Here is a 25,197-nt window from a genome sequence, read left to right on the forward strand (position 1 = left end):
TCCTATATCTCCAGAGTGAAAAAAAACTGCTTTACAATTAAGAGTTTGTGGACATTTGTATTCATATAATGTTGACATTCCATAAAGATTATATGCACATTGGAAGTTATTCAAAACTGGGTTAGATGATAGCCAAAACACATCTCAGGAGAAGGCAATTTAATATGTTCAGTTAAGTAACACTGAGCTCACACATGAAATACTCCCAAAAGAATTAGTAGAAGGCCCTGGCTTGAGGTGTGCACCTAATTCAAGTTTAGTTCAGTACTCACCACCTTTGAGAGGTCTCCCTAAACCACAAGTCTGCGTGAAGTGCCCAACCCCAGACATCTGGGAAAAACTCCATCATCAGCAGTCACCTTAGTTCTCATGAACTCTTGTTAGTTTGTCTGTCGCCTCTGCTAGGCTGTGGCTGTATTGAGGATGATTGGTCTTTCTATCTCCAGAACCTAAGAATGTACCTGGCACTGCAGAAAGTGAATGAATGAGTCAAGGAATGAATTAATGAATGATTATTAGGTTACAAATGAAGGAATCATAATTAGATTTGTCTGGGAACTGGGGCGCCTGGGTGGCTCAGTGGGTTAAGCCCCTGCCTTCGGCTCAAGTCATGATCTCAGGGTCCTGAGATGGAGCCCCGCATTGGACTCTCTGCTCAGCAGGGAGCCTCTTTCCTCCTCTCTCTCTGCCTGCCTCTCTGCCTGCTTGTAATCTGTCTGTCAAATAAATAAATAAAATTAAAAAAAATTTGTCTGGGAACTAAGGGTTTCTGAAGATGAGAGACTTTCAGTGCTGAAGCTGGGAAAGTCAAAGGAAAACCAGGAAAGGTAGCCACCCCAGCCAGATTACCATTAGGATAATTCTCAGCTGAAATAATAGCATTGTCGTTGAAGGTTTGGGACACTAGTGTAGAAACCTATCTTCCAGCGACCATTTCATTATTTTTTTAAAAATATTTTTGGTGAAAATATATGTATGTTTATATCTATCTGTCAGTCAATCAATCAATCTATGTTTAAATATATGTTTGAAGTTCCAAAACAAGCAATTTTGCATTGTTGCAAATGGCATTATATTAATACTTCTGTTTTATTGAGAGATTTCTCTGCCAGACATAGTGTCAAGGAGTTTTCAGATGCAGTTTGTGCAAACTTCTTACGGTGGAGGCAATCGAGGCTTACAGGAGCCAGTTGTTGGTGCAGGGTCTTCTAGCTTATAAGTGGTTAAGTTGGGACTAAAACTACATCTGTGTGACTCCCAGCCTGTGGTCTTGACACTTCACCTGCCTTGCCTCACACCTCCCAGGGTGCAGATGAACTAAGGGAGTTAATCTTCACGACTTCCTGAAAAGTAGCAGACATACTACTGGAAAATAAATATTTTTGTCACTGAGGCTGCAGGAAAATTGCATGGTTTGGAGATTGGCATAAGAAGAATGCAAAAGAGAATCGAGCAAAGCATAAGACTTTTGTGCATTATTGAAAGCATCGTCATTGCTTTAAAAAGATTAATTGAAAAAGGGAAAGTGGTGACGCATATGAATAAGGAAGGAATTAATCAAAGAACATTACTTTAAAAACTACAAGTTTTCTGCATGTTACCATTTGGTGTTTTGCTGAATACCAAACACTGGTTTAAAAATCTAGGATTTATTTTTAATTCTTCAGCAACTCAGTTATATACATATCAAAACCTGCTTAATTAATTGGTTTAACTATGGCTCATTGCACTTTTGTTCAATTTAATTTCCCCACTGCATTTTATTAATTTCTCCTTAGACTTGTGAGCTTCAAAACTTCGCTTTTGCTGCCCGGAAGCATTTCCCCAGACTTTAGAGCTTTTATTAACAAGTTCAATAAAACAAGAGAAGTCTTATCCTAAGCAGCACAAAAATAGCCTCTCAGATTTCTTTTCTTCCATTCTTTTTACTTTCTCCTTTGTGCTCATTTACCCCTGAATGATAATCAGTTGGTAGTGATTATTGAACTCTCAAGTCGGGCTTGCTCCAAAAAGATAAGATATTTTTAATTGGCTTGTTTATTTCCTTTAATTCTTATTTTTCAGGAAGCAAAAACTAAGGTAAAATGTTTGTAATGGCTTCTCCAAGGTCTAAAGGAATTTGAGTTATAGAACATTTAATGAGATCCATGATCAAAAATGTTTACTTATAATAGGTGGCCCATTACTTGTAGGTGAGAATGCTTTTGTTTCTTCACTGAAAACTGAGAAGACCTGAATCAACCATTTTCAACCATATCTCCTGTTTTCACTCATTCAACAAAAATTTCCAAGTGTCTTTGTGTTCAGGTTACTATCCTAAATTATGAATTCAGTGATAAACAAACTTCCCTCATGGAGCTTACAATTTTAGTATGAAGAGAAAGAATTTAAGCAAACAGATATGCAAAAAATAGAGTTGGCAGTGAAGTGCTATGGCAAAAGCAATAAACAGAACATTATAAGGGAAAATATAGCAAAATAAGTATGAATAATAAGCGTTTATTTGTTGGTAACATGCTAAGCAACTTAACCTTTTGAAGGGACCTTGGTTTCATTAGCCTTCATCATCTGAACGTCTCGCTTGAGGACAAGTTCAGTTTGAGATGTCTCTCAGACTTCAAGTGGAAATGTTGAGTAGGTGGGAACATATAAGCCAGAAATTTGGGGAAGAGGTTGTGGCTGGACATTCAGATTGGAGAGTCATTATCATATAGATAGTATTTAAATTCATGGAGCTGAGTGAGATCAGCTATGGAGAGAGTGTAAATTGAAAATAGAAGAGATTCTAGGAGCTAGTTTCTGGCATGGCATAATGAGGTATGATGCTAATATTTTATTATATAAAATTATTTTAAAATATATTTGTATACATGTCTATATAGACAGAGAATACCTCTGAAAAGATACATAAGAAATTGATAACAATATTTGTCTCTGGAGACAGGCATGAGGATGAGTATTACTTTTTATTGTGATTATGTACTCTTCTGTATAATTTGAATTTTTGCCACGTGGAGTTGAAGACAAAAGGAGGAATCAACAAAGGGGAAATGAGAGAACATAAATTCAAGGGCAGAGATGTAGCTTTCCTCATTTTAGTGTCTTCCACAGCACCTAACACCATGCCTAGACTAATATAGCAATCCATGGACTGATCATGCAGATGATCAAGGCCCGAAATTTGCACTTTCATGAGAATTCTAATTGATCACGTTGGCTGTTCCCATCCATTGGCTTTGTCAATATTAACCATATGGCTACCATAAGGACTAAGCTGATGTTTAGCATAAAATATCAGTATTTATAATTAAGCAGATTAAGAACTGAGGAGTTAGTCTCTTGGTGTCTCAGTTTTAAACAATTTTCTTCATTTTATTTACTTAGCTTGGATCAAAGTCATAGGACTATAGGTAAAAATTTGGGAATAAATAATTTCCGTGATTCTACCCATCAAAAGAATAAATAGAAAAAGTAAACCCCTACTAATGGTAAAGACATGTAGCTACTGAATACTAATATCACATGTTTACTTAAGAAGATATATGAGATGAGGGAAAAATCTTTCTGAATAACTCTATATTTGTTTCTACCTGTTATTTCTATTACACTTCCTTGAACATACTATGGCATTGGCTGTTATTTTCCACTGAATGAACTGGATTTCTTTGCAGTAACAAAAAGAAAAATGGAAAAAAGTATCATATGTAGTATATTTCAAAAAATTTGAAATGTGTAAAGTCAGAGATAGTGGCTAATAATTCATTAATGATAGAAAATGTATTATCAACCTAAATTAATTAAGGATGAAAAACTCTTTATAGAGGCACAACTAATTTTTTGAAAATAGAATGTACTCATTGTCATATGCTCATTTAGCTTACAGAAATTAAACTACCTAGGATTAGAGAAGAGAGAAATGGAGAGAACAAATTTAAATAATGCAGCCAATTCAACACTTCCCTAATCAGTAATCTTAACGCTTCTGAATAGGAGCCCCAAGGAGACTTGAATATACCTACCTCCTTTGCTTTTATTTTGATGTACCCCTAAACACACAGGCACATTTGCAGGATGGAGTGTGACTTTAGGGTTTAAGGAAACAACAGATATTTTTCACACCACATGATCCTAAAATAAAGCCAACAACTTCATCTAGGATCAGCCAAAATCCAGCAGTCCATGCTGACTTTAGAGGAAGAAGTAGTTTTATGAAAAGAGTGGCAGGCTCCTGAAAGGACTGTACTAAGGGATTTCAAACATGTTTTGACTCAGTATGATTTCTGCCGTACTTACTCACTGCTGTATCTAGCCTTCAAGTAAGGTGCAACTCCACTGTAATCCTCAGAGGGCCATATAAAGCATTCTGTTCATCTGATTTAGTTTTAATCAATTTAGTCCAAGATTTCAAGATTAAAAAGAGAGGATCAGAACACCCACAATTGTTGAATGACATTCCAGGTATTCTTAGGATATATGGCCCACTCTGAACTTTATACAATTAAGATTAATCAGCAGGGTATAATCATGCTTGTCTAAATGTACCTTTTATATCCTGGGCAAAGCCATAGCCTGTAACCGTTTTGAGAGTATGGTTGAAGTTCATATTCGAGGCTACTGGTATACTGCACATTTACAGGATTCTTTCACATAAGGAAATCCATTGGCTTTGGTGATCAAGTATGAAGTCCACAACTAACTTGGGAAGTCCAGTAGCCCTGACTCAAAATTAATTATAACTCTTAGGCTTATTACCATGGATTGGGGTAAAATAAAGTTCTGCTCTGAAATGCCCTGAATTTCAGATGGACATTTAGAATTCACCAAGCTTTAAGAATTTTCAATAAACATTTGTTGATCTGTGTTTCAATATGCTGACTTTCTTTCAAGTTGAAATCACCTCCATCTGCTTATCAGAATTATAGATTAGTAATATTTTGGTAGCTGAAAATTGTTACTGTTTTTCAATAAACTGTATGTTAGGTTTAAATATAAAATATGAAGTTATTTATAACTAACATAATCTATTTTTGTCTTTGAAGGAAAGTTATGTCCTTACTGAAATATCAGATCCAACAAAATTATTTAATTGATGACAAATTAATTAGAACCCTTCATTTTCATGCTGCCTAGTCATGATAGACAGGAAGAAGAGAATGCTATCATTTCTGACTGATGTCAGAAATGACTGAAGTCCTCAGAGAAACAGTAATCTTTAATTCTATACTCAGCAGCAGTGAATAAGGTCTGAAATAGTCTGAAAACGGGGCTGAAAGCGGTGAGCCCGGTAGTCCATGTCTGGGCCAGATGAGATTCTTGTTCTTTAGTGAGTTCTTATCAAGTATATTGGACTTTCTGTGTCCAGGAGAACCAGCCAGCCAAAGTTCAGGAGGAGCCCATAAGTGAGGAAGCATTCCTGCTTTACTCAAAAGGAATCAAAATTCCCCCAAATGCATAACAGAGAGGCAGTCTTGTTTTGTTGTCCTAAGTGGATTGGACTAGATGTCTCAATACCTAATGGCCCAGCCAATGTTAGCTGATTGATCTTGGACAAATCAATAAACTCTTGACTTTACGTCTTGAAATGTGAAATGCATAACTCATCTAGACATATTTGATTCTAGTATTCTTCAATTCTGAGTGGCTGTAGGTTCAGTAGTTCTCAATTATTAGTACAGTTAAAATTGCCCCAGGAGCCTGTTAAAATGCAGATTTCTCTGAATCTCAGCAAGAGATTCCTATTCAGTAGGTCCAGAGTGGAGTCCAGGAATTGAACTTTTTAATAAAGCTCTTCTGGGGAACTTAAGTAATCTGAGATGAGCACAGTGGAAATTCTGATCTTGTACAAATGGGCTGAGAGTCTCGTAAGCCTACAGTGGTTACACGGAAGTTGTGTAGAAACACTTATTCTTACTTTGGAATAGAGACATATAGAAAAAAATATTTGAAGATAAAAATACTTGTTTTTAAAATCCATTAGGAGTTAATGAAATAGGTGTTGATAAAAGAAAGCAAGAAGTTTTTGGATAAGTACAGTGTATGTAATAAATAATTCAGGAGATTTGGGAACATTGTTAGCTAGTTAAAATCACTGGAACATCTTTGCTTTCTGAATTTTTATTAAATTACAGCTACTAAAGTAGAAATTCACTGTTCTAAGGTGAATTCTAGAAATTCCATACAGCCAAGATAATTTTTAGATGTGCAATTTTCCTAAGAGGTAAACTGAATTTGAATTTATTTTAGTGCAATTTATAATCCTTTCAAATTCAAATAAAGGATCTTAGCATTTCAATTAATTACCTTGTTCTGAAAAACAAAATTGTGTTTTAAGAATACACAATTTTTAAAAATATTTTATTTCTTCATTTGATAGAGATCACAAGTAGACAGAGAGCAGGCAGAGGGGCAGGGGAAAGCAGGCTCCCCGCTGAGCAAAGAGCCCGATGTGGGGCTCCATCCCAGGACCCTGAGATCATGACCTGAGCTGAAGGCAGAGGCTTTAACTCACTGAGCCACCCAGAAACACCAAGAATACAAAATTAAAGTCTTTTTTTTTTCCTTTTCAGCATTCCAAGCCTATCTTTAACAAAAGTGTACTAGTTCTTTTTGTGTGAATTAATTGTAACAGTGTAATAAGCTATAATGTTATTTTATTCATGACATGAAAGGATTTTGAAATACGCTCTGATAGAATAATTTTGAAAAGATCTATACGATAACTAGCAACAGAGTTGACCTTTGGGGAAATTGCCATGAATTGAAAATTGGCATAAAGAGAGTTTATTACCGTCTCATCATATTTCCTTTTGTAGAGTTTGAATTTTTATCACATGTACATATTACCTATACTGAATGAATCAATCAACAAACAAATACATATTTTTAAAACAAAGAAAGGAAATGTATGTGTTAAAATATACTAAGAAATTTTGGATATTCTTTCAAAAAATTCTGAAGTTAAAGAAACTTGCAGAAGCAGACAATTATAATTCTTTTTTTTTTCCTTATGATTTATTTATTTATTTATTTTGAGAGGGGGAGAGAGAGACCCATGCATGTGTGCACGGGGCGGGGGGGGGGGGTGGTGGGAGGGGGCAGGGAGAGGGAATCTTCAGCAGACTCCCTCCTGAGCATGGAACCCAACATAGGACTTGATCTCATGACCCATGAGATCACTACCTGTGGGCTCAGGACCCAAGAGTTTACAACCTAAGCCAGAATTAAGAGTTGGACACTTAATTGACTGAGCCACCCAGGCGCCCCTTATCAATTCTGAATATATAGGCTACACTTCTTTCCTCTGGAGAGATGCCACTGGATTTATTAGCCTTTTGGATATATAATGCATGTAATTCTATTTTTTTTTTAGAAGTATTGAACTATGGTTTTGTCTATCATTTCTTCTATCTATCAGTCATCTATTTTGCATTTTGGCCTCTCTCTCCTCTTTGCCACTGGCCATCTGCCAGTCTCTGAAGATGGTTGTGAATACAGAATAGGCACCAACTTCATTTTTTCCAAACTCAGAAGCAACAGGTGCTTGAGCCAAGTCTCCTGATAACCAAGTCCCACCTGAAATACCAAGGCATTCTTTTAAGCTGTCTTTGATTTTCTCGTCAGTGAATGCTGTGTTTGCATTCCATCTGAGCACCATTTGGCAAGCTAGAAATAAAATCTGTAGAATTATTTAGTATCACATCTGTTTATAGCTGCTTTTTCAAGATTAACCAAGTGATTTTAAAGTTTTACTTGTGTTTTAACCAGCTGTGGTGACTACATTTTCTATGGTTATAATTTGGAAAATTAAACATCAACAAATGCAACCTAAAAACATATATGGAGTATCTAAAAATGGGACGTTTCAGTGCTAAATTACATGTTCCAGTCCCTTAACTTGCTTGCACTAATGTAGTAATGAATTCCCCTAGAAATAATTGAGAGTTAATTGTCCAAGAGTGAGATTAACTTTGTTCAAGTTAAAAACAGTAGGTGCTGAATTACTATGAAAGAAAATATCTGTAAAAGAGAAGGAAATAAAAATTTAAAAGCAAAAAAAATTCGCAGTTAGTTTCTGTTAAAAAAGAATTGACATGACTATTGAGTATCTGGGAGCCTCAGATTAATATTCAGATTGAAAAGACTGACATTATGGTAAAAAAAGAACAATTATAATAAGTAGTTTATGGTTTAATTACTTGTTTTGCCAGGAATCTAATGTGAAAATATAGAAGGACTTTCAAAATACAACGTTTGTACTCCAGCCAGGTCTTTAGAGACTTACGTAAGAAAATGATTAAAATGTCAGTGGGATAGTTTCTGATTTTTTGCTTTCTGCTAAAATCTACCCCCAAGAAAAGTTGAAATATGACTGTGTCTTATTTTTTTTTCAAAGATTTTATTTATTTATTTGACAGACAGAGATCACAAGTAGGCAGAGAGACAGGCAGAGAGAGAGAGGAGGAAGCAGGCTCCCCACTGAGCAGAGAGCCAGATGCTGGGCTCGATCCCAGGACCATGGGATCATGACCTGAGCCAAAGGCAGAGGCTTTAACCCACTGAACCACCCAGGCGTCCCCTTGATATGAACATACTATTTTACTTAAGATATTTATGGAACTTTCTTAATGCTAAAGAGTTTACTTACTGTCAAGTCCTGAGTCAGAGATCCAACCTTATCCTGCCCAGAATTTTCAGAGAATTTTATGATAGGAATCCTGTCTTTGGTGGAAAAGTGCAGAAAATCCAGTAATTCAACAATGTGTGGAATAGTCCAGTTATTTCTTTGGTGTTTTTTTTTTAAGATTTTATTATTTATTATGAGAGACAGAGGCAGAGGGAGAAACCAGCTTCCACAGAACAGGGAGCCCCACTTGGGACTTGAACCTAGGACTGTAGGATCGTGACCTGTGTCAAAGGCAGACACGTAACTGACTGAGACACACGGGCATCCCTAGTTCTTTGGTTCTAAGAACATCTAGAATAGCACTACTCTAAAAATGTATCTTTTTATATAAGTTTAGGGCAAGCTGACTTAAGCTCTTACCCATTATTAGGGAAAGCAAAGAAGGATGTTTCGGGATAAAATAAGATTTATTGGTTGAACAAGATTAGCATTCAAATTTTCCTTTTCTGAGCTACTGTGAAGGGGATTTGCCAATTCTGGATGTGAGACTCACTTTTTTTCTCCTTCCTTGAGAGCCACTTCTCCCCCCCCCCCCCCCCCCCCCCCCGCCATCTCTAGAATGTTTCCTTCAGTGACAATTCACAATCAAGGGGGAACAATTCTCTCCAAGAATCGTGATGTTGGCTGCAACAATTTCTAATGATAGGCTGTCCTAAAAATACACAGGTTTTATAGTCCTAAAATAACATCACGACCACCAGGTAAGACCTCTGTATTGACCTGTGCCCTGAGCAGAATTCGTCTTTCCCTCCCCTGCACTTCGCTAGCACACAGGTTTATTTTATCTTTGCCCAGATTTTCTGCCACTGCTGCTTTCCAACCACATGAGCTTCGAAAGCATGGAAAGGGAATTTGTTTTAAGGGTGAGAATGCTTTACATAGCGAGGTGCTTAACATAATTCTAATAGCTATCTTTTATTCTGTATTTACTATGTGGCAGGCATCACATGAAAACCATCATTTCCACTAAACTCCTTTAATTCACTTATCTCATTCTATCCTTGGTCTGTAAAGGACCATCCCGAGGTAAGTGTTCAGGTCCCTGTTTCATCGATTTAGGAAATGAGAAATGAGGAAGGTTAAGGAGCTTAGCCCAAATCACAAAACTAGTAACTAGTTTAAATCTTGGTGGAGCCATGATTTAAAGTAATTTTTTTTTTTTTTAAGACAGAAGGTTAAAGAGATGAAGGAAAAAAAAAGAAAGAAATGCTAGGGTTGAAATTTTTCTTAAATCTTTCATGCCTAATGTTAGCACATGTAACTTAGCTAAGTAATCTAAAGCCAATATTCATCAGGAAAGGGGAAAAGACTCTTCCCTTGCCTACCAAAGGGTCGTATTAGCTAATTTACACTAACCTCTTTCAAAACTTACTTGAAATTTTGTTCTAAAAGATACATACAACGTTTCCTTTAACAATAATTGAGGTTATATTTGTGCAAAGTGCACAATTGGCAAGAAAGAGTGCTCAGGGGAAAAAAAACAAACTAGGAATTGGGAGAAAATAATAAAAACAGCACATAACGTTCTAAGGTGGGGGGAAGATTTGTGACTAATCCATTAAAATTGCATACAGCAAAATTGGTGTATAAAGGGTTTATTCTCGGAGGAGAATTAGTCCTGTATCGCTTTTTTCTGTGTCAAGTTTTCTACTCATATATCAAAGATGGAGTGTAAGTAGACCTCTGCACACCTCAGACTCGTGCGCTCGGCGTATGAAAAGAGACAGTAATCCTTGATGCCGTATTTCAAAGGCATGGGTATAAAATACTCAGAGACTCAAATTTTAGTACGCAAGCTTAAACTTGGGTTGTCTAAAATAACCAAGTAAGCAAGAACATGCACATGAAAGGAGAGAAATATACAGGAAAACTTGACCAAAGGCCTGACTATAGTCGAACACAGTATTTGTAAACAGAGATGCCTGCGACATGTGTCCACATGCCCAGTTTTCTCGGGACAGGTGGGCGTAGGCCTGTTGTCCCCAAGCCTGTTTCTTTCTGTCTCCTTCCCCCTCTCAAAAGTGGAGCGGTTGCCATCCTCCCTAATACCGCCCTGAGAATCCTTCTAACTGCATTTGTATATTCGGGACCTGAGGCAGAGCTAGAATCCCTATGTTAGTTCCACTCTCCTCCACAAAGGAATTCCTGTGACACAGACCATACGGCCCCACAAGCCTGAACTATTTACTCTCTAACCTTTTGGAGGGAAAGTTTGCCGGATCAATGGAGGACATATTACAAACACAATTAATGGGAAAAAAAGTAAAATATGTACTCTCAGTAAATGACCTTAGAAGCAAATGTTGACTATCTGGTTATGTCACTGAAGTAACAGCGACACTGGGATAAATCAGATAATTCTAATGATCATCACCTAAGGAGACAGCAGGCAGTAAATGAAGGACAGCCTCAAACTAACATGATAGTGTGTAAAAATAAGTACTACAAAAAGATTTGGAAGACCGAATTGATGGATCTTGTGAGCTGGGAGAATAATATGACGATTCAGGTCTAGATATCATTCTGCATACGTCTGTATAGCTTTTGCTATAAATACGTTTTTTAATCTGGCTTAAAGGGGTGTGCTCTGAAATACTAAGTCAGTTTCATGAAAAGCAAATCTGAAGAGAAAAGCCACGTATCCAAGGATGTTTCTGTTAACATAACGTGACACTAACTGTATTTTATGAAGCAGAAAATTGCTTCACACCCAAATTCTTAAAATCCTTCTCTCTTTTTTTGCTGCCTTTAATAAGACATAGAACATTTGTACACATGAGCTGCATAAAACTCTAATAGAATTAGCATTTAGTAATTTGATATTTTATATGCCTGGCAAATCTGATGTAGAATAAAGCAAGGAAATAAGGAAGCAGAACACTGTTTTATGACCAGAATCATTCCCTAAAGTGGAATGAGTTTACTAATACATTGTTAGTAATCTGCAGAAAGATCTGGGGCAATCTTAGAACAGACCCTTCCAGTCGAGCTCACAGATTTATAAGGAGGAGAGAATAACAAAAACTCAAAAAGAAGACAAAGTTTTATATACTAAAAACCACTATTAAAAATATACATAGTATTTTTTAAGCACTGATATTACAACTCATACTTCAAGAGGCAACTTGAACTCAGCTATATAGATATGCATATTATGTATCTCAAAATTGTCTCACATGTAGTTTTAAAATAGTAAGAAAACCATTGCAGCAAACTCTAAAAGTTTTGGAAGTGTTTCCACCAAAATCAATTTACTTTTACTTGGAATTATCACATTTAAGACTTTAGAAGATGACACTGAATTTATCACGAGCTGAAGATACAAATGGAGAAATATGATGTTCTGTAATCAGAATAAACTGATGAAAGGGAACGATGACTCTTTTCAAGGTTGAATGATTAATGTAAATGAATATGGACCACTACATGTGTATAAAAGGTATTCTGTTTTAACCCAGATCCTAGAAAAGTTATTTCACAAATATATCTTTTGAAGAATAAATGTGCAATATCAAAAAATCATTAAACAAATATCTTTTAAGAAACAGTGCTTTGCTGGTCAGGAGTTATTATCTGACATTATAATGCCTTAAATTACATTTTCTAGGGACATACAGAGAGAAAAAGAAAAAAAAATGCTTCTTTTCTTGGAGTTCCTGTCAATGTTATACTATCATATTTTAAATGAGCTCATAGTACTTGTCTGAAAGATTTAATTACATAGTAAAATATAGCGGTAACAAGCCTAGATTAATTAATGGGGTGAGGTGTACAAATGATTTAATATAATGATTTCCAACCTTTTTCTTCTCAAGCTAGAGAAACATTTTTGAAAAATGAAACTCCAAATACAAAACAGATAAAATTAGATCTGACTGGGGGTTCACAGCCATGCCCTCCCATCTCCTTCTCACCCAGGACATCAGTCACTGAAAGCCTCTGCGACACCAAACACTGAACTCTGGGCAAAGCTTGAAAATCTGTGATTAATGCAGGTTTTCCTAGTTAGAAATACTAACCTTCCTAATCCAACCTTTCTTTCTGAAGATCATTTGCAAGGACCCAAATCTACTGAGATTAGAAACACTTAATCTCTTTAGCAATGAATGAGACAGGAGAGAGAGAGAGACATGCAGCTATCTGGATCAATTTACTGGTTACTCTTCCCGAAAAGATGGTAACAAATGTAATGGTCTCTTGTATCCCTTATAGTTCTTTGCTAAATGTTTATGGTTCAAACTGGGGCAAAGTTCATGCTATGGTTCCCTAAGAGACTAGAAAGTCCATCTTCATCTGTTTCTCTGCAGATTTCAGCCTTCTAAGGAAATTCTGAAGCTGTACATCAAAACTTAAATTAGGACAAAGACCCTTTTTTAAATTTTTATTTATTTATTTATTTATTTATTTTGATGAGACAATTGGCTCATCAGAGGGATTTCTAGTTCCTTGCCAGAGTCTAACTTTGTTATCTTGGCAGAACAGAGGTAACTTAATTCATGCATCGTTGATGTTCCTCAGGAAGGCAGACAACACTGAAAGACCAGGAGCCATTAATCTGAGCACCATGGAATAAAATTATTGGTGAAAGGAGCCTTTATATTTCTTTTTCTCAGCCAACCTCAAAATAAAAGTCACTGCTCTGTCCACTTTTATGCATTGGAAGGTGCCATTTAAGTATAACACTTGATATGAAGCCAAGAGAGTTAAAGAAAGGGTGTCAAAAATTGGAATCCTGAAATCTCCAGTAGTTTCATTTGTGACTGTTAACTTCAATGACTCACAGACACGAGGAGCAATTTTTTTTTTTCCTTTCCCACAAGATTCAACTCTCACTTCTGTTGTACCAAGATAGCAAAGTGGAATGCTTGGCAAGAATGTTTAGATTCTGAAAAAATTCATTCATCAAAAAGAGAATATTTCTCCTCTTTGTTTAAGATCCTTTGTTTTTGTGGCTAAAGAAGCTAGCTAGGTCAGGACTTGCAGAATATCATAGATTTTTGGTTAGAGATTAGGTTAATTTTTCAGTAAACACTTTTGACCAGTGCTAAGTGCCATGGAGGGTAAAAAAGCATAAAATAGCTCACATTTATTGAACACTAACTATGTCAAACACTGGAAGAGCACTTTGTCTATATCATCCTGTTTAGTTCTCACCAAAACACAAGGAAGGTTGATTTTACAATCTCCATTTTACAGAAACTGAATCTCCAATAATAACTCGCCATGACTCACAGAGTCAAGACCTGAATCCAGTCTTATGTATTCGATTTTAAACTCATGTTCTTTCCATGGAAGTAATAAAGCCTTCAGTTTTTGCAGTAGTCAGATGCAAATAATTCTAAGGAATATTGCCTGGCTGGGCTGAGAATTACTTAACTAACCGTCTTTAAACACATGTCAACTGTTAACTTGCTCCAACACTTTCCGTAACCTTGACTTCTTTCCCTTTCTTTTCCCCATATTCCCATATTAAAGGAGACAGCATTTTGTTTTGTTTTTCTGAAAATTCCCCAATAGCATGTTGAAAATTACTAAGCAAGTTATTAATTATTAATTCAAGTCTAGAGAATCCATTATTCTTAGTGCCCGGATTCTGAAAGGGAGTTGAGTATGGCAGGGGAAGTTTTCTTTTCTAATGTGATACAAGGAGCTGTGCTCCCAGTTTCTTCCGGATGTGCTAATATGATGCCTGGATAAAAGACCTCAAAGTTGCACATTTAGTTAGGTGGAAAGTAACATTTTTTTTTAGCTGGAATTCTCACATTAGAACCACACAGGCTAAAAGCTCTAAGATTATTAATTTCACTCTTAGAAAAAAGTACCAGTGATAAAATCTTCCTTTCCTAAAATAAAAGCTATGTGACATCTTATTGATGTATATATAGTTGGGAGACACAAAATAAAACTATTTAATTGTCTTAACAGTCTTCCTTCAATTACCATTCCTCAGCCTCAGATTTTCATCTATCTTCTTTAAAAGTTATGGTGTTTCTAAAGGAGTTGGAAATCTTTCATAAATAAGGAACCAAATTGTTAAAACGTGTTTTCAGCCCGACTCAGAGTAGTCGCCAAAGACATATTTAAGATCAGTCAGTGAAGAAATATTGTCTTCATAATGTTGGGATAACTAGTCTGATCTTAAATGGTAATAGCCCCTGGTAAACTGAAGACTTCATCTCTCACTGTATAACTTTTATTGGATAACAAGTGTTGTGTCCTCAGGCGAAGTGCTGTAACCTTGATCGGGGGTTGCACTTGGGAGAAGGATAATCCTCCTTCGTGGCACTTCCTTCAGAAGGCTGCGTGGGTTAGAGCTCATAGAAGGGAAAGCACCAAAGAAACCAATGGCTACTCTCCTCTTCAAATCCTAGAGCAGATTAGTTCTGAAACTGACTATGCTGACAGATGCTTTATGACCTGGTTTCCTGCGGTAATATGTACCATCCCAGGGTTTTATAAAGGGGAATACCTCGACTTTAATCTTTTTGGTATCCTTCAATTTCCACCCCACTCAAAAAGTTTATTCGCTTAAGTCTTAACATTTAACCCTAAGATATCCTTTTGGTTTTTGTTGACTTTTTCACTCTAGTTGTAAAATCATTACTGTTCAATCTTCCAAAATCATAATGAATATTACTTTGTGTCTCTAATGAGGGTCGTTATGAGTCTCAGCTGTTCACTAATTCTTCTATAATCTGGTATGGCTGCCTTATTTTTGCCACTTAATCAAGCTATGAGTTAACTTCTCCTTTTATTTTGCGTTCATATAGGAAAGACCCAAGACAGGAAGCAATTACGGATTTGATTTGACAGTCTCCCAAAACTTCACTTTCTCGGGTTCTAACTTCTCCTTGCCTCTTCAATTGTGTAGTACCTTGTTGATTAGAAGTGATGAGAGTAGCCATTTTGTCTTGTCTCTGATCTTGGGAAGAAAGCATTCACTCTTTCATCATTACGTGTGATGTTCGCTATAGATTACTCATAGATATCCTGTATTATTTATGAGTATAGAATTTTGAAAACCCCAATAGTCAGGAATCAAAAACCACAGAATTGAAATAATTAAAATGTGGCCAAATAATAAATTCATTGTATGGTTTAAAGAAGTATTTTAATGCAATTAATAGAACTGGTAGCTTTAGAGGAAAAAATATTTGATAAAATCTAACATTTTTTTCTAAGTAAAAAAGCAGATTTTATTAACATAACAATAAGTATTACTTCACAAAAATGGAAAAAAATATACTGAACATTGAAGCTCCAGAGACATTCCAATTAAAATAAAGAAGAAAGGAAAAATATGATTATTGTGTAATAGAATTCTGTATCTCTAGTTAGTGCACAGGGGAAAAAAAGTTAAATATAACACATGACTGTTGGAAAGGAGAAGCAACATTATTATTTGTAAATAAAGGTACCAATTACAAAATAACTACTCAAAAATCAATAACTACAAAATAACTACATAAAAATCAATAACTTTCCATGTCAGAAATAACCATTAGAAAACACAAAGATTGAAACTCCTTAACAATCGTAGAAATAGATAAAGTAATTACTAACAAATTTATCGTGTAGGCCCTATATAAGGGAAACAATTAAAAAGTTTGATGAGGCACTTAATAAACAATAGTAAATAATGCTGTCTCTAAAATGAAAATCTCACTCATTTTCAACAATTGTCAATCTTGCTACACATATACTACAAAAACATATAGCAGTATTAAAAACAGCAGATATTGGGGCACCTGGGTGGCTCAGTGGGTTAAAGCCTCTGCCTTCGGCTCAGGTTATGATCTCAGGGTCCTGGGATCGAGCCCCACATAGGGCTCTCTGCTCTGCAGGGAGCCTGCTTCCTCCTCTCTCTCTGCCTGCCTCTCTGCCAACTTGTGAGCTCTCTCTGTCAAATAAATAAATAAAATCTTTAAAAATTAAAAAAAAATAAAAACAGCTGATATTTATTAAATGTTGACTATGTACCAAACACTATTTTAGTCCTTATATAACCTCCCTTACCTTGTTTTACAGATGAGGAAACAAGCTTAGATAGGAAAAATAACTTGCCTAGGATCTCATTCTTGTTTTATTCCGAAGCCAAAATTCCAAGTCTAGGGGTTTGACTCTAACCCTCCTTTGAACCATGTACTCCCAAGTCTAAAATAAGCTAAAAACAACCAATCAGAGTATAATAATAGATGCTAGCACTTCATTTAAGGGGCTGGGGGTCACTGAGAAGGGGTTGCTGACTCTTAGTGGGAAAAAAGAAGGTGCTGCTTAGAAGAGACAGACTGGAGTTGAATTGGATTTACTAACTAGAGACAATGAAGGTATTCCAGACGGTTATAGCGTGTTCAAAGGCAGAGATGAAAGAGCACAGCACATTCGGGCAGGGGCACTAAGGGGCAAGAGAACAGGTCTTAGAGGATGGACAGGAGGTTTGGCAAGGGGCCTGCAGTGGACATTTCAAACCGGAAATCAGTGATGTTACAATTCAGTGTGGTAAGAATCACCTGGGGTGCCTTGTTTACAATGAAAATTGCTGGACCCAAACTGCCAGAGAATCTTACTCAGCTACATTCATGAATTTGCTTTCGACAGGAATACAGGGTGATTCCGGTGTAGGAGAGAGCCTCTTTGCTAACAGTGTTAAGAGTGTCAGGAAATCGATATGCTGGAGCATAACATGGCTAATATCATTGGGTCTTAGAAAAAAACAATGCAGCAGCTCAGTAGAGAGAGGAAAGTGTTCTTAAGAGAGGATATTTGAGGTTTTTTTCAGAATTCAGAGATAATATAAAGGCGATTTTTCTTAGAGGCTTGTAACACACTCAAACACACACCCTTTTGTTTATAACTGCTCTCAGATACAATATAGATTACTAGGTTAGAAAAGAGACCAAAAATTCAGCGTCCCGTTGTGTTAATTTTCTAAATTACAAAAATGTGAGTTTTCAAAAAATGTATGCATTTTCAAATCATATGTTTTAATGTTTTGCCATTCTTAGTCCTTCATACCCTAGCAATTAGTAAGCTGTAGATCAGTTAATAGGGAATCAATTGTGAATAAATGAATGAATTACTTAATCGAATCAGATATTTTCAGGGGAACCTAATTTCACACAATATAACTTGGGGCTTATATAATAAATCAAACAAAATGCACTGTTTCTATACTTTTCCTAGGATTAATTTAACAATCTAAAGGGCTAATTGCTTAAGGTGAAATTTTGGCTGACCCCTAAATTTAAGATATGGTACTGTTTCATTAAAATATAAAAGTTACTAATTTCCACTGGCTTTGAATACAACTGGAATAGAGTTAGTGAAAACAAACTGCATTTTAAAAATTATCCATTCCATTTATTTACTTGTAGCTCTCAAAATGACTTGTGATTAGGTCACTCCTAAAACATATTTTTTTTAGAAAATCGATATATCCCCATTGCAAAAGGGAATATCAATACATGTTTAAATATTTAAACAAGCTTGAAAGGACCAAAAGGGGAAGAGGGAACAGCCATCTACCTCATCTGGAATTAAACAGGTTCCAAATGTTAGAATCTCTTTGGGTAACCAGAGATGGGCTTGACCAACTGGGGATTCTCAAACTTGGGTTGCCAGATCACACACTGATGTTTATTCCACACTTAAGTTTATTCAACACAGATGGTAGGCATAAAAGAGCAGAGCTCTAATGGATCATGTCTGGGCAAAATGATAGATAGTGGTCTTCTTTGTTGACAGCAGAGATGTTTTCACATTCCACTTGAATTAAATTACGCTCATCCATGCCATGTACATAATCTCAGGCAAGTGTTCTTAGCAAAAGTCATCATCGTGTAGACTCATTGCAAAACAAGTGAAAAAAAAGTTGCGAAGTAGTACTATAAGAAAACACAAGACAAAAGTTGAATGACCTCCATGAATTTTGAAAAATACATAGGTATCTATATTAATATTCATAAATATGGATTCAGATATATAAATATATACTTAGATATTAAAATTCAGGGGTTAAGTAAATCCTTAATTAGAATAGTAAAAATATTTTGAATTTCTAACATGAAAAAGAAATCATATGTTAGATCATGTGTTAGGTATGATTTTATAAGATCCAGTCATAACTTTAAAATGTTCATAATCGGGGCTCCTGGATGGCTCAGTTGATTGAGCACCTGCCTTCAGCCTGGTTCATGATCCCGGGGTCCTGGCATTGAGCCCCATGTCAGGGGGGGTCCCTGCTCAGCAGGGAGCCTACTTTGCCCTCTCCCTCTGCTTCTCCCTGCGGCTCGTGCTCTCTCTCTCTCTCAAATAAATAAAATCTTACAATTTTTTTTTAAATGTTCATGATCAAGTTTGGTAAATAAGACATATGCACGTGAAGTTTTATATAAAAGGGAAAGTTAAATAGTAAAATAAGATGTGATCAGAGCAGTTATGAAGCTTTATGAGAATGGACTCTAGGTAGTAATTTCTGGGTCTTAAAAATATAAACGGACCATATAGCTGTTTAGATAAGGAGGGGAGAAAATTATTCCAATCAAGGAAGAGAGTAGGACTAAACAAAATCTTATTAAGCCAGTGTTTGTTGATTTAGACCATTTAGAGATAACATAAGCATACTGATGTTAGGAGTTTACGAGCACACATTTGGATTCACTGATTCACTAGAAGGACTCACAGAACTCCAAAAAGCTGTTAAACTCAAGGTGGCCATTTGTTACAGCAAAAGGATACAGATTAAAAATCAGTAAAAGTGAAAAATATGTAGGGTAGAGTCCATAAGAAATCAGGTGCAAGCTTCCAATTGTCTTCTCCCAGTAGAGTTGTAGAGACAGCACTTACGTCCCCCAACAGCAATTTGAGAAAGCACACCAAGTGTTGCCAACCAAGGAAGCCTACTCATGCTTTTTGTGTCCAGGGTTTTTATTGAGGGGCAGTCAGATAGGGAGATGAATTTCTCTATGACTACTCTCATCTCTAGTCCCCAGTCCCTCCAAGAGGTCAAACTGATACAGCATGGCCCCAGTACCCAGATGCATAAAAACAGCCATTCAGCATAAAGCATATTGTCAGCATAAAGCATATTGTTAGCATAAACTGTCTTGCATAGCCCAACACCCAAGATACACAAAGTCAATCTTATCAGGTGAGATATCCGAAGGGCTTGGAGGTTATCTACAGGCAGCCAGAAAAGGATCAGTTCTTTCTTTGAAATAAATGGAAGAGTTTGAACACCTCAAACCTGTGAGTTAACCCTTTCCTGCACAATAGAGAGTTTGAGTGACTGTGGATCTTAAAAAAAAAAATTAAGGAAAACAAAGAGCTCTGAAATCCTAAAAAATGATACCTGCAAATTATTTGTCTATATCTATTTGTTTTGATAATGAGAAAGAAAATGTATGAGTAAAAAGAAAACCAACTTCATAGAATAACAACTGGCCTGGGTCTTGGGGACCCAGGTGTTCTGCATGGTGTAGAGGGCCTCAGTGGTGTACTCTGTGGCCATGAGTGATCCTAATAGCATGACTACCTAAGGAGTGAGCTGTTACTCACCACGCTGTAAATATTTCACTGCTACTCCGATTAGCAGTTCTATAAAAGAAAGTTTATGTCGTGCTAAACTGAAAATTTGAGAATGAACTACTTACCAATCTTTTTCTTTTCATTTCTTCCCCCCTGCCCTGCCCCTTGTGCACCCCATTACTTTCTTTTCTGAACTGCATGCAATGTGTCCTCTCTGAAGATGTTCCAGTGGATTCGATCGCCATCGGCAGGACTGGGTGGACAGTGGATGCCCGGAAGAGGTACACATGCTTTCTCATGACAGGATTCCTGGGGCCAAGCTGTCATATAGAGTAGCTATGTCTTAATGAAAATGGCATCTAATTTAACAAAAATATCTGGGAATTATCGAGCCCTTAATATGTGCCACATATTGGGCTTAACTCTTTACCTGTATTATCTCGATTTAGTCTCATAGCCTTCCTTAGACCTGGGAGGTGTTATTGCCCCATATTACCAAGAGGAGAAGAGGGAGGGGCTAAGGAAGATGGTGGGGATGGGGGCAACAAGTGTAGCAGAGTTAGATGTATGGCTAGGAAATAGAACCGGAATCCAAATCTTAAAAGCCAAAGGTAGCTCTCTTAAACACTTGCTGCTTTTTTAAGATCTCGGAAGCCATTATTCATCTCTTTATCTCAAGTAACAAAACCAACAGTATGGATGAAGAGACCACTTGCAGCAAATTGATGTAAAATCAGTCAGAAATGGTATAACAAGGAAACAGTAACCCCGAGACAAACATGGCAGAGACAGTGATGCAAGTTTTCTCATTGAGCAAAAGCAAATCATGCCAAAGTGCTCTCTTTAAAACTAGTGGGAGACCAATGGTTAGTAGAACCTTTCTTAAAATTTAAGTTTTTATTTATGATGTCCTATAAATATCTTGAGAAAAACATCACTGAGAATAGACTTGAATTTTAAGTGCAGAATTGCCAGAGCAGCTTTAATCAACTTTTTGACATTCATTTGGGGGATTACAGTGACATACACTAATCTATTTCGCTTCACTTATGGAACAACATCGTTCAAAATGAAAATATACTGCTGGAAATGTGGTTGTGTTTTCGGATTGATGTTTCTTTCATGTAATCACATTTACTTCAATGAAAATGTTGAAATTGAATAGCTATATCGTGTAAAGATCAAGAGTGTAATTCAGATATCTTAAATTTTCTTGCCCACCAAGAACCAAGGAATTAAAGAAGCCATCATATTTTAAACCCTCCTAAATTAATCTGTGGAGAATTTACCATGTTCTATGGAATGTGCCAAGCACTGAAATTATAATTTTTTTTAAAAAATTACCCCCTATTCCCAAGAAGGTCAAAGTCAAGCATCTTCAATATTCAGTGTTTCCCTTTAATTATGTAATTAAATTGTCAATATTAATGGCTTTACGATGAGCATTTATATCTTTCTAACACAATAAAGTCACCAACTCCGGTCCATCTTCTGTGCCTAAAAGTAGGGTTAAATTTTCTTTCTGATCCTGTGAGATAAATTTTCTCCATAAGTGCAGATCCTAATATGAGTACTTACTATATACTATTCTAAACACTGATAGCATAAAAATGGAAGAAGTGTGTCCAGCAAGTGGATAGACCACTGAAGCATATAGAGAAGGACATGGGCAGAGAGTAATGGTAAGGACGTCGTCTGGTTAAGTAGCATAAGAGAAGCTTTGCTTGAGGAGAAGATACCTGAGATGATGCCTGAAAGGGTAGCTGGAGCTGAGGAGAGGAGTGGTGAGAACTGGGACTGGTGGGTTAACAGAGTCCCAAACATGAAAAGTTGAAGGAGTTTGGGCTTCATCCTAAAGACAAGGGAAGAATGGAGTTTCCTCAGAAAATTAAAAATTGAACTACCATATGACCCCACAGTTCCACTTCCAGGTATTTAGCCAATGAAAATGAAATGCTCACTCAAAAAAGATAACAGCACCCCCATGTTCATCGCAGCATGACTCACAACAACCAAGATAAGGAAATAACCTGCGTGTCCATTGATGGGTGAATGGATAAAGAAAATGTGTGTATATGGATGAATGTACACACACACACACACAGAACATTATTTAGCCATATAAAGAAGGAAATCTTGTCAGTTGTCACAATATGGATGTGTCTTGAGGGCATTATGCGAAGTAAAATATGTCAGACAGAAAAGACAATACTGTATGATCTCACTTATATGTGGAATCTAAGCAAAACGAAACACAAAAAGCAAAACCCAAATTCATGGATAGAGAAGAGATGGGTGGTTGGGGTGGTTGAAACTGCAGAAGGGGCTCAAAACGTACCAACTTCCAGTTATAAAATAAAGAAGTCCTGAGGATTTAATGTACAACATGGTGACTGTACTTAAAATAATGTGTTGCATATTTGAAAACTGCTAAAAGTAAATCTTCAAAATTCTCATCACAACAACAAAAAACTTTTTGCAATTACGTTTGGTGACAGATGTAAGGTAAACTTATGGTGGTGATCATTTTGCAGTGTACAGAAGTATCAACTATTATGTCATACACCTGAAACTAATTTACTGCTATCTATATATATCATTTCTCAATTAAAAAGTAATAAAGGCAGGGGAAAGGCTTTTAATCAGGGCCTTTGGAAGAATCACCCAGGCTATGGGTGAATAATAGGTTATGAGGTAAGAACCCAAGAAGTTGACTATGGTTATAACCCAGGCCAAAGATGCTGGCGATCTGGGCCGCATCAGTGGGTAGAGTAGTGGTGATCACAGAGAGGGTGGGGGAAGGATCAGTAGGTAAGTGGCTGAATGGAAAGGAGGACTGTGAAAGTCCTCTTTTACATCATCTATCTTCTTATTTCCCTGTGGTGCATCCTGGGAAATTTCTTCAGATCAATTTGCCAGTTTATTAATTCTGTCTTCATCTCATTTAATCTGCTGTTTAACATATTCATTGAAGTAATAATTTCAAAAAATGTATTTTTCATTTCTGAAATTTAAATTTTATACTTTATTAAATCTGCCAAGACATTTTTGTAGTCTGTGTTACTAGTTCATTTTTAAATTTTGCCTTTCATTTCTTTAAATATTTCATATATAAATTTTTGTGCATCTTATATTAGATGATCACAATAAAGATTTTGGTAGTTTAAATATGTTTTTCATTGTTTTTGCTGACTTTGTCAGTGTTTTTTTTTTCTTTTTGTGTTTCTTAGTGTGTCCTTTAATTAGAATTGCATGTTTATTTTATCCTATTCCATGGGAACCCCAAAGACCTAAATAGATGGTACTTTCCACCAAAGAATGTTTGATGAAGAGAACCTGAGAATTTTAGGGGACACCATATGTCCCTATTTAGTATGGAGAGGAGAGGTATAAATTTATCTCCCCCATCTACTGCTGGCACAGGCTTGAGCTCCTTGAAGCAATATTGATTTTTAATATTTCTTGCCCTCTGGACAAATCCTGCATTTTTCCCTTGCTTAATGCATATGACTCCTACTACACAGTCTACAGCTTTAGCTTTGTTTTGTTTTGGGGGAGAGACAATAGAAAGGTACCCTTGGAGATTTTCTTTGCTTCCTGCAAATCCTAGTAACACTTTAAAATTCAAATTTCATCCAGAAGCTACTTGATTTTGCAGAAGGAGGCCCATTTAGAGTCTTTAATCTGCCATTACTGCTGTAAGCTAAACAAGTCCAGGATGTTAGGTTAAACATTAAGGTATTGGCTAACACTGGTCTTCGACAATAGAAACACAGGAGGAGAATAATTTGCGATGAGTTCCACGGGAGACTTATTGAGTTTGAGATGTCTGTGACACCCACATGCATAAGTTAAGTCAATAGATGAATATTTGGGTCAGAAATCCGAGAAAGAGATGTGTATTGTTGGTATTGATTTATGTAAATCTACATAAACATGTGAATTGAAATCACGGGTATGGTGGAAATTGCTGGTGAGAATGCATATAGCAAAAAGATTAGTCAAGAAAGATCCATAAGAACTACCAACACGTAACAGAGAGATAGAAATAAAAAGGGAAAAAAGGAGTTGTAGAAAGCTATCAGAAAATTGGTGTGAGTGTGTGTTATAGAAGCCAAAGCTAGGGAGTGCACAGCTATCTGGGCTCCATGCTGTGAGATGTGAAGAATATAGATGATCTTGTACATAAGGTGGTATTAGAACCACCAGCATAAGAAATTTCAATTAACTTGTATTGGAGAGCAACACGATTTTCCGAGGGAAAGTGGGAGTCTGTGAAGACCAGGGCAGACCTATCTCTGGAAGTATAACTGAATGGAAGGAAAAGTAGGGGAATGTCAGAAAGCTTTGAGGAGAAGAAGGAGGACTGAGGAGAAGGAGGGAGGACTGAGTGTTTAAAATAAGATTGGACATGCTTGAGTGTGTTTAAGTGCTAACGGGAACAAAGCAGTGGAAAACCTGAGATTGAAAACATTTTGAAGAGAAAGTATGGTATTAAATGAGCAAGTTCACAAGAACCTGACAACGTGGGCTGAGTTTGGCCAAAGTAGAGGTTGAGAGAGTAGCTATAAATACTGGGCTCTCTCCATGATTACAGAAAGAAAGAGGGATAGGTCCATTACAGATTCAAGCATGAATCCTGATTTGTAAAGAAATGCAGAGAAATCTTGCTGATGACTCTTATCAAGGAAATAAAAGGTGAGCCCATGGGGTAAGATCTGGAGAGGCATTATGGGATTCAAGTTTTCAGTAGAATGGAGAGGGTTTGCAGTTGATATGGAGGATGGTGGGAGAGGAGACAGCAAACAGGACAGTGTTGCCAAGCAGCTCAGAAGGCCCGCTGAGGCCACCCATAGGTGGTAACCCTATGGAGTTCCAAGCCTGGGATGTGTGATTGTTCTCCAGCTTCTTCTAGCTTTGTTATAGGGCAGGGAGAAGGCAGGTGGGTTTTTTGGTTTGTTTGTTTGTTGTTGTCATTTTTACTACAT

General features: G+C 36.6%; 1 protein-coding gene across 2 annotated transcripts in view; it reads left to right on the forward strand.

Annotated features, from left to right (window-relative positions):
• The window catches only part of PLXDC2 (plexin domain containing 2), a 470,012-nt gene that overhangs the window by 360,663 nt on the left and 84,152 nt on the right, over positions 1-25,197 (forward strand). For both annotated transcript variants that reach the window (XM_046011960.1, XM_046011961.1), the window contains exon 10: positions 20,430-20,490. In XM_046011960.1, coding sequence (XP_045867916.1) covers positions 20,430-20,490 — 61 coding nt within the window. The remainder of the gene's footprint in view (positions 1-20,429; positions 20,491-25,197) is intronic.

Source organism: Meles meles, chromosome 7, assembly GCF_922984935.1.
Source record: "Meles meles chromosome 7, mMelMel3.1 paternal haplotype, whole genome shotgun sequence".
Classification (NCBI taxonomy): Eukaryota; Metazoa; Chordata; class Mammalia; order Carnivora; family Mustelidae; genus Meles; species Meles meles.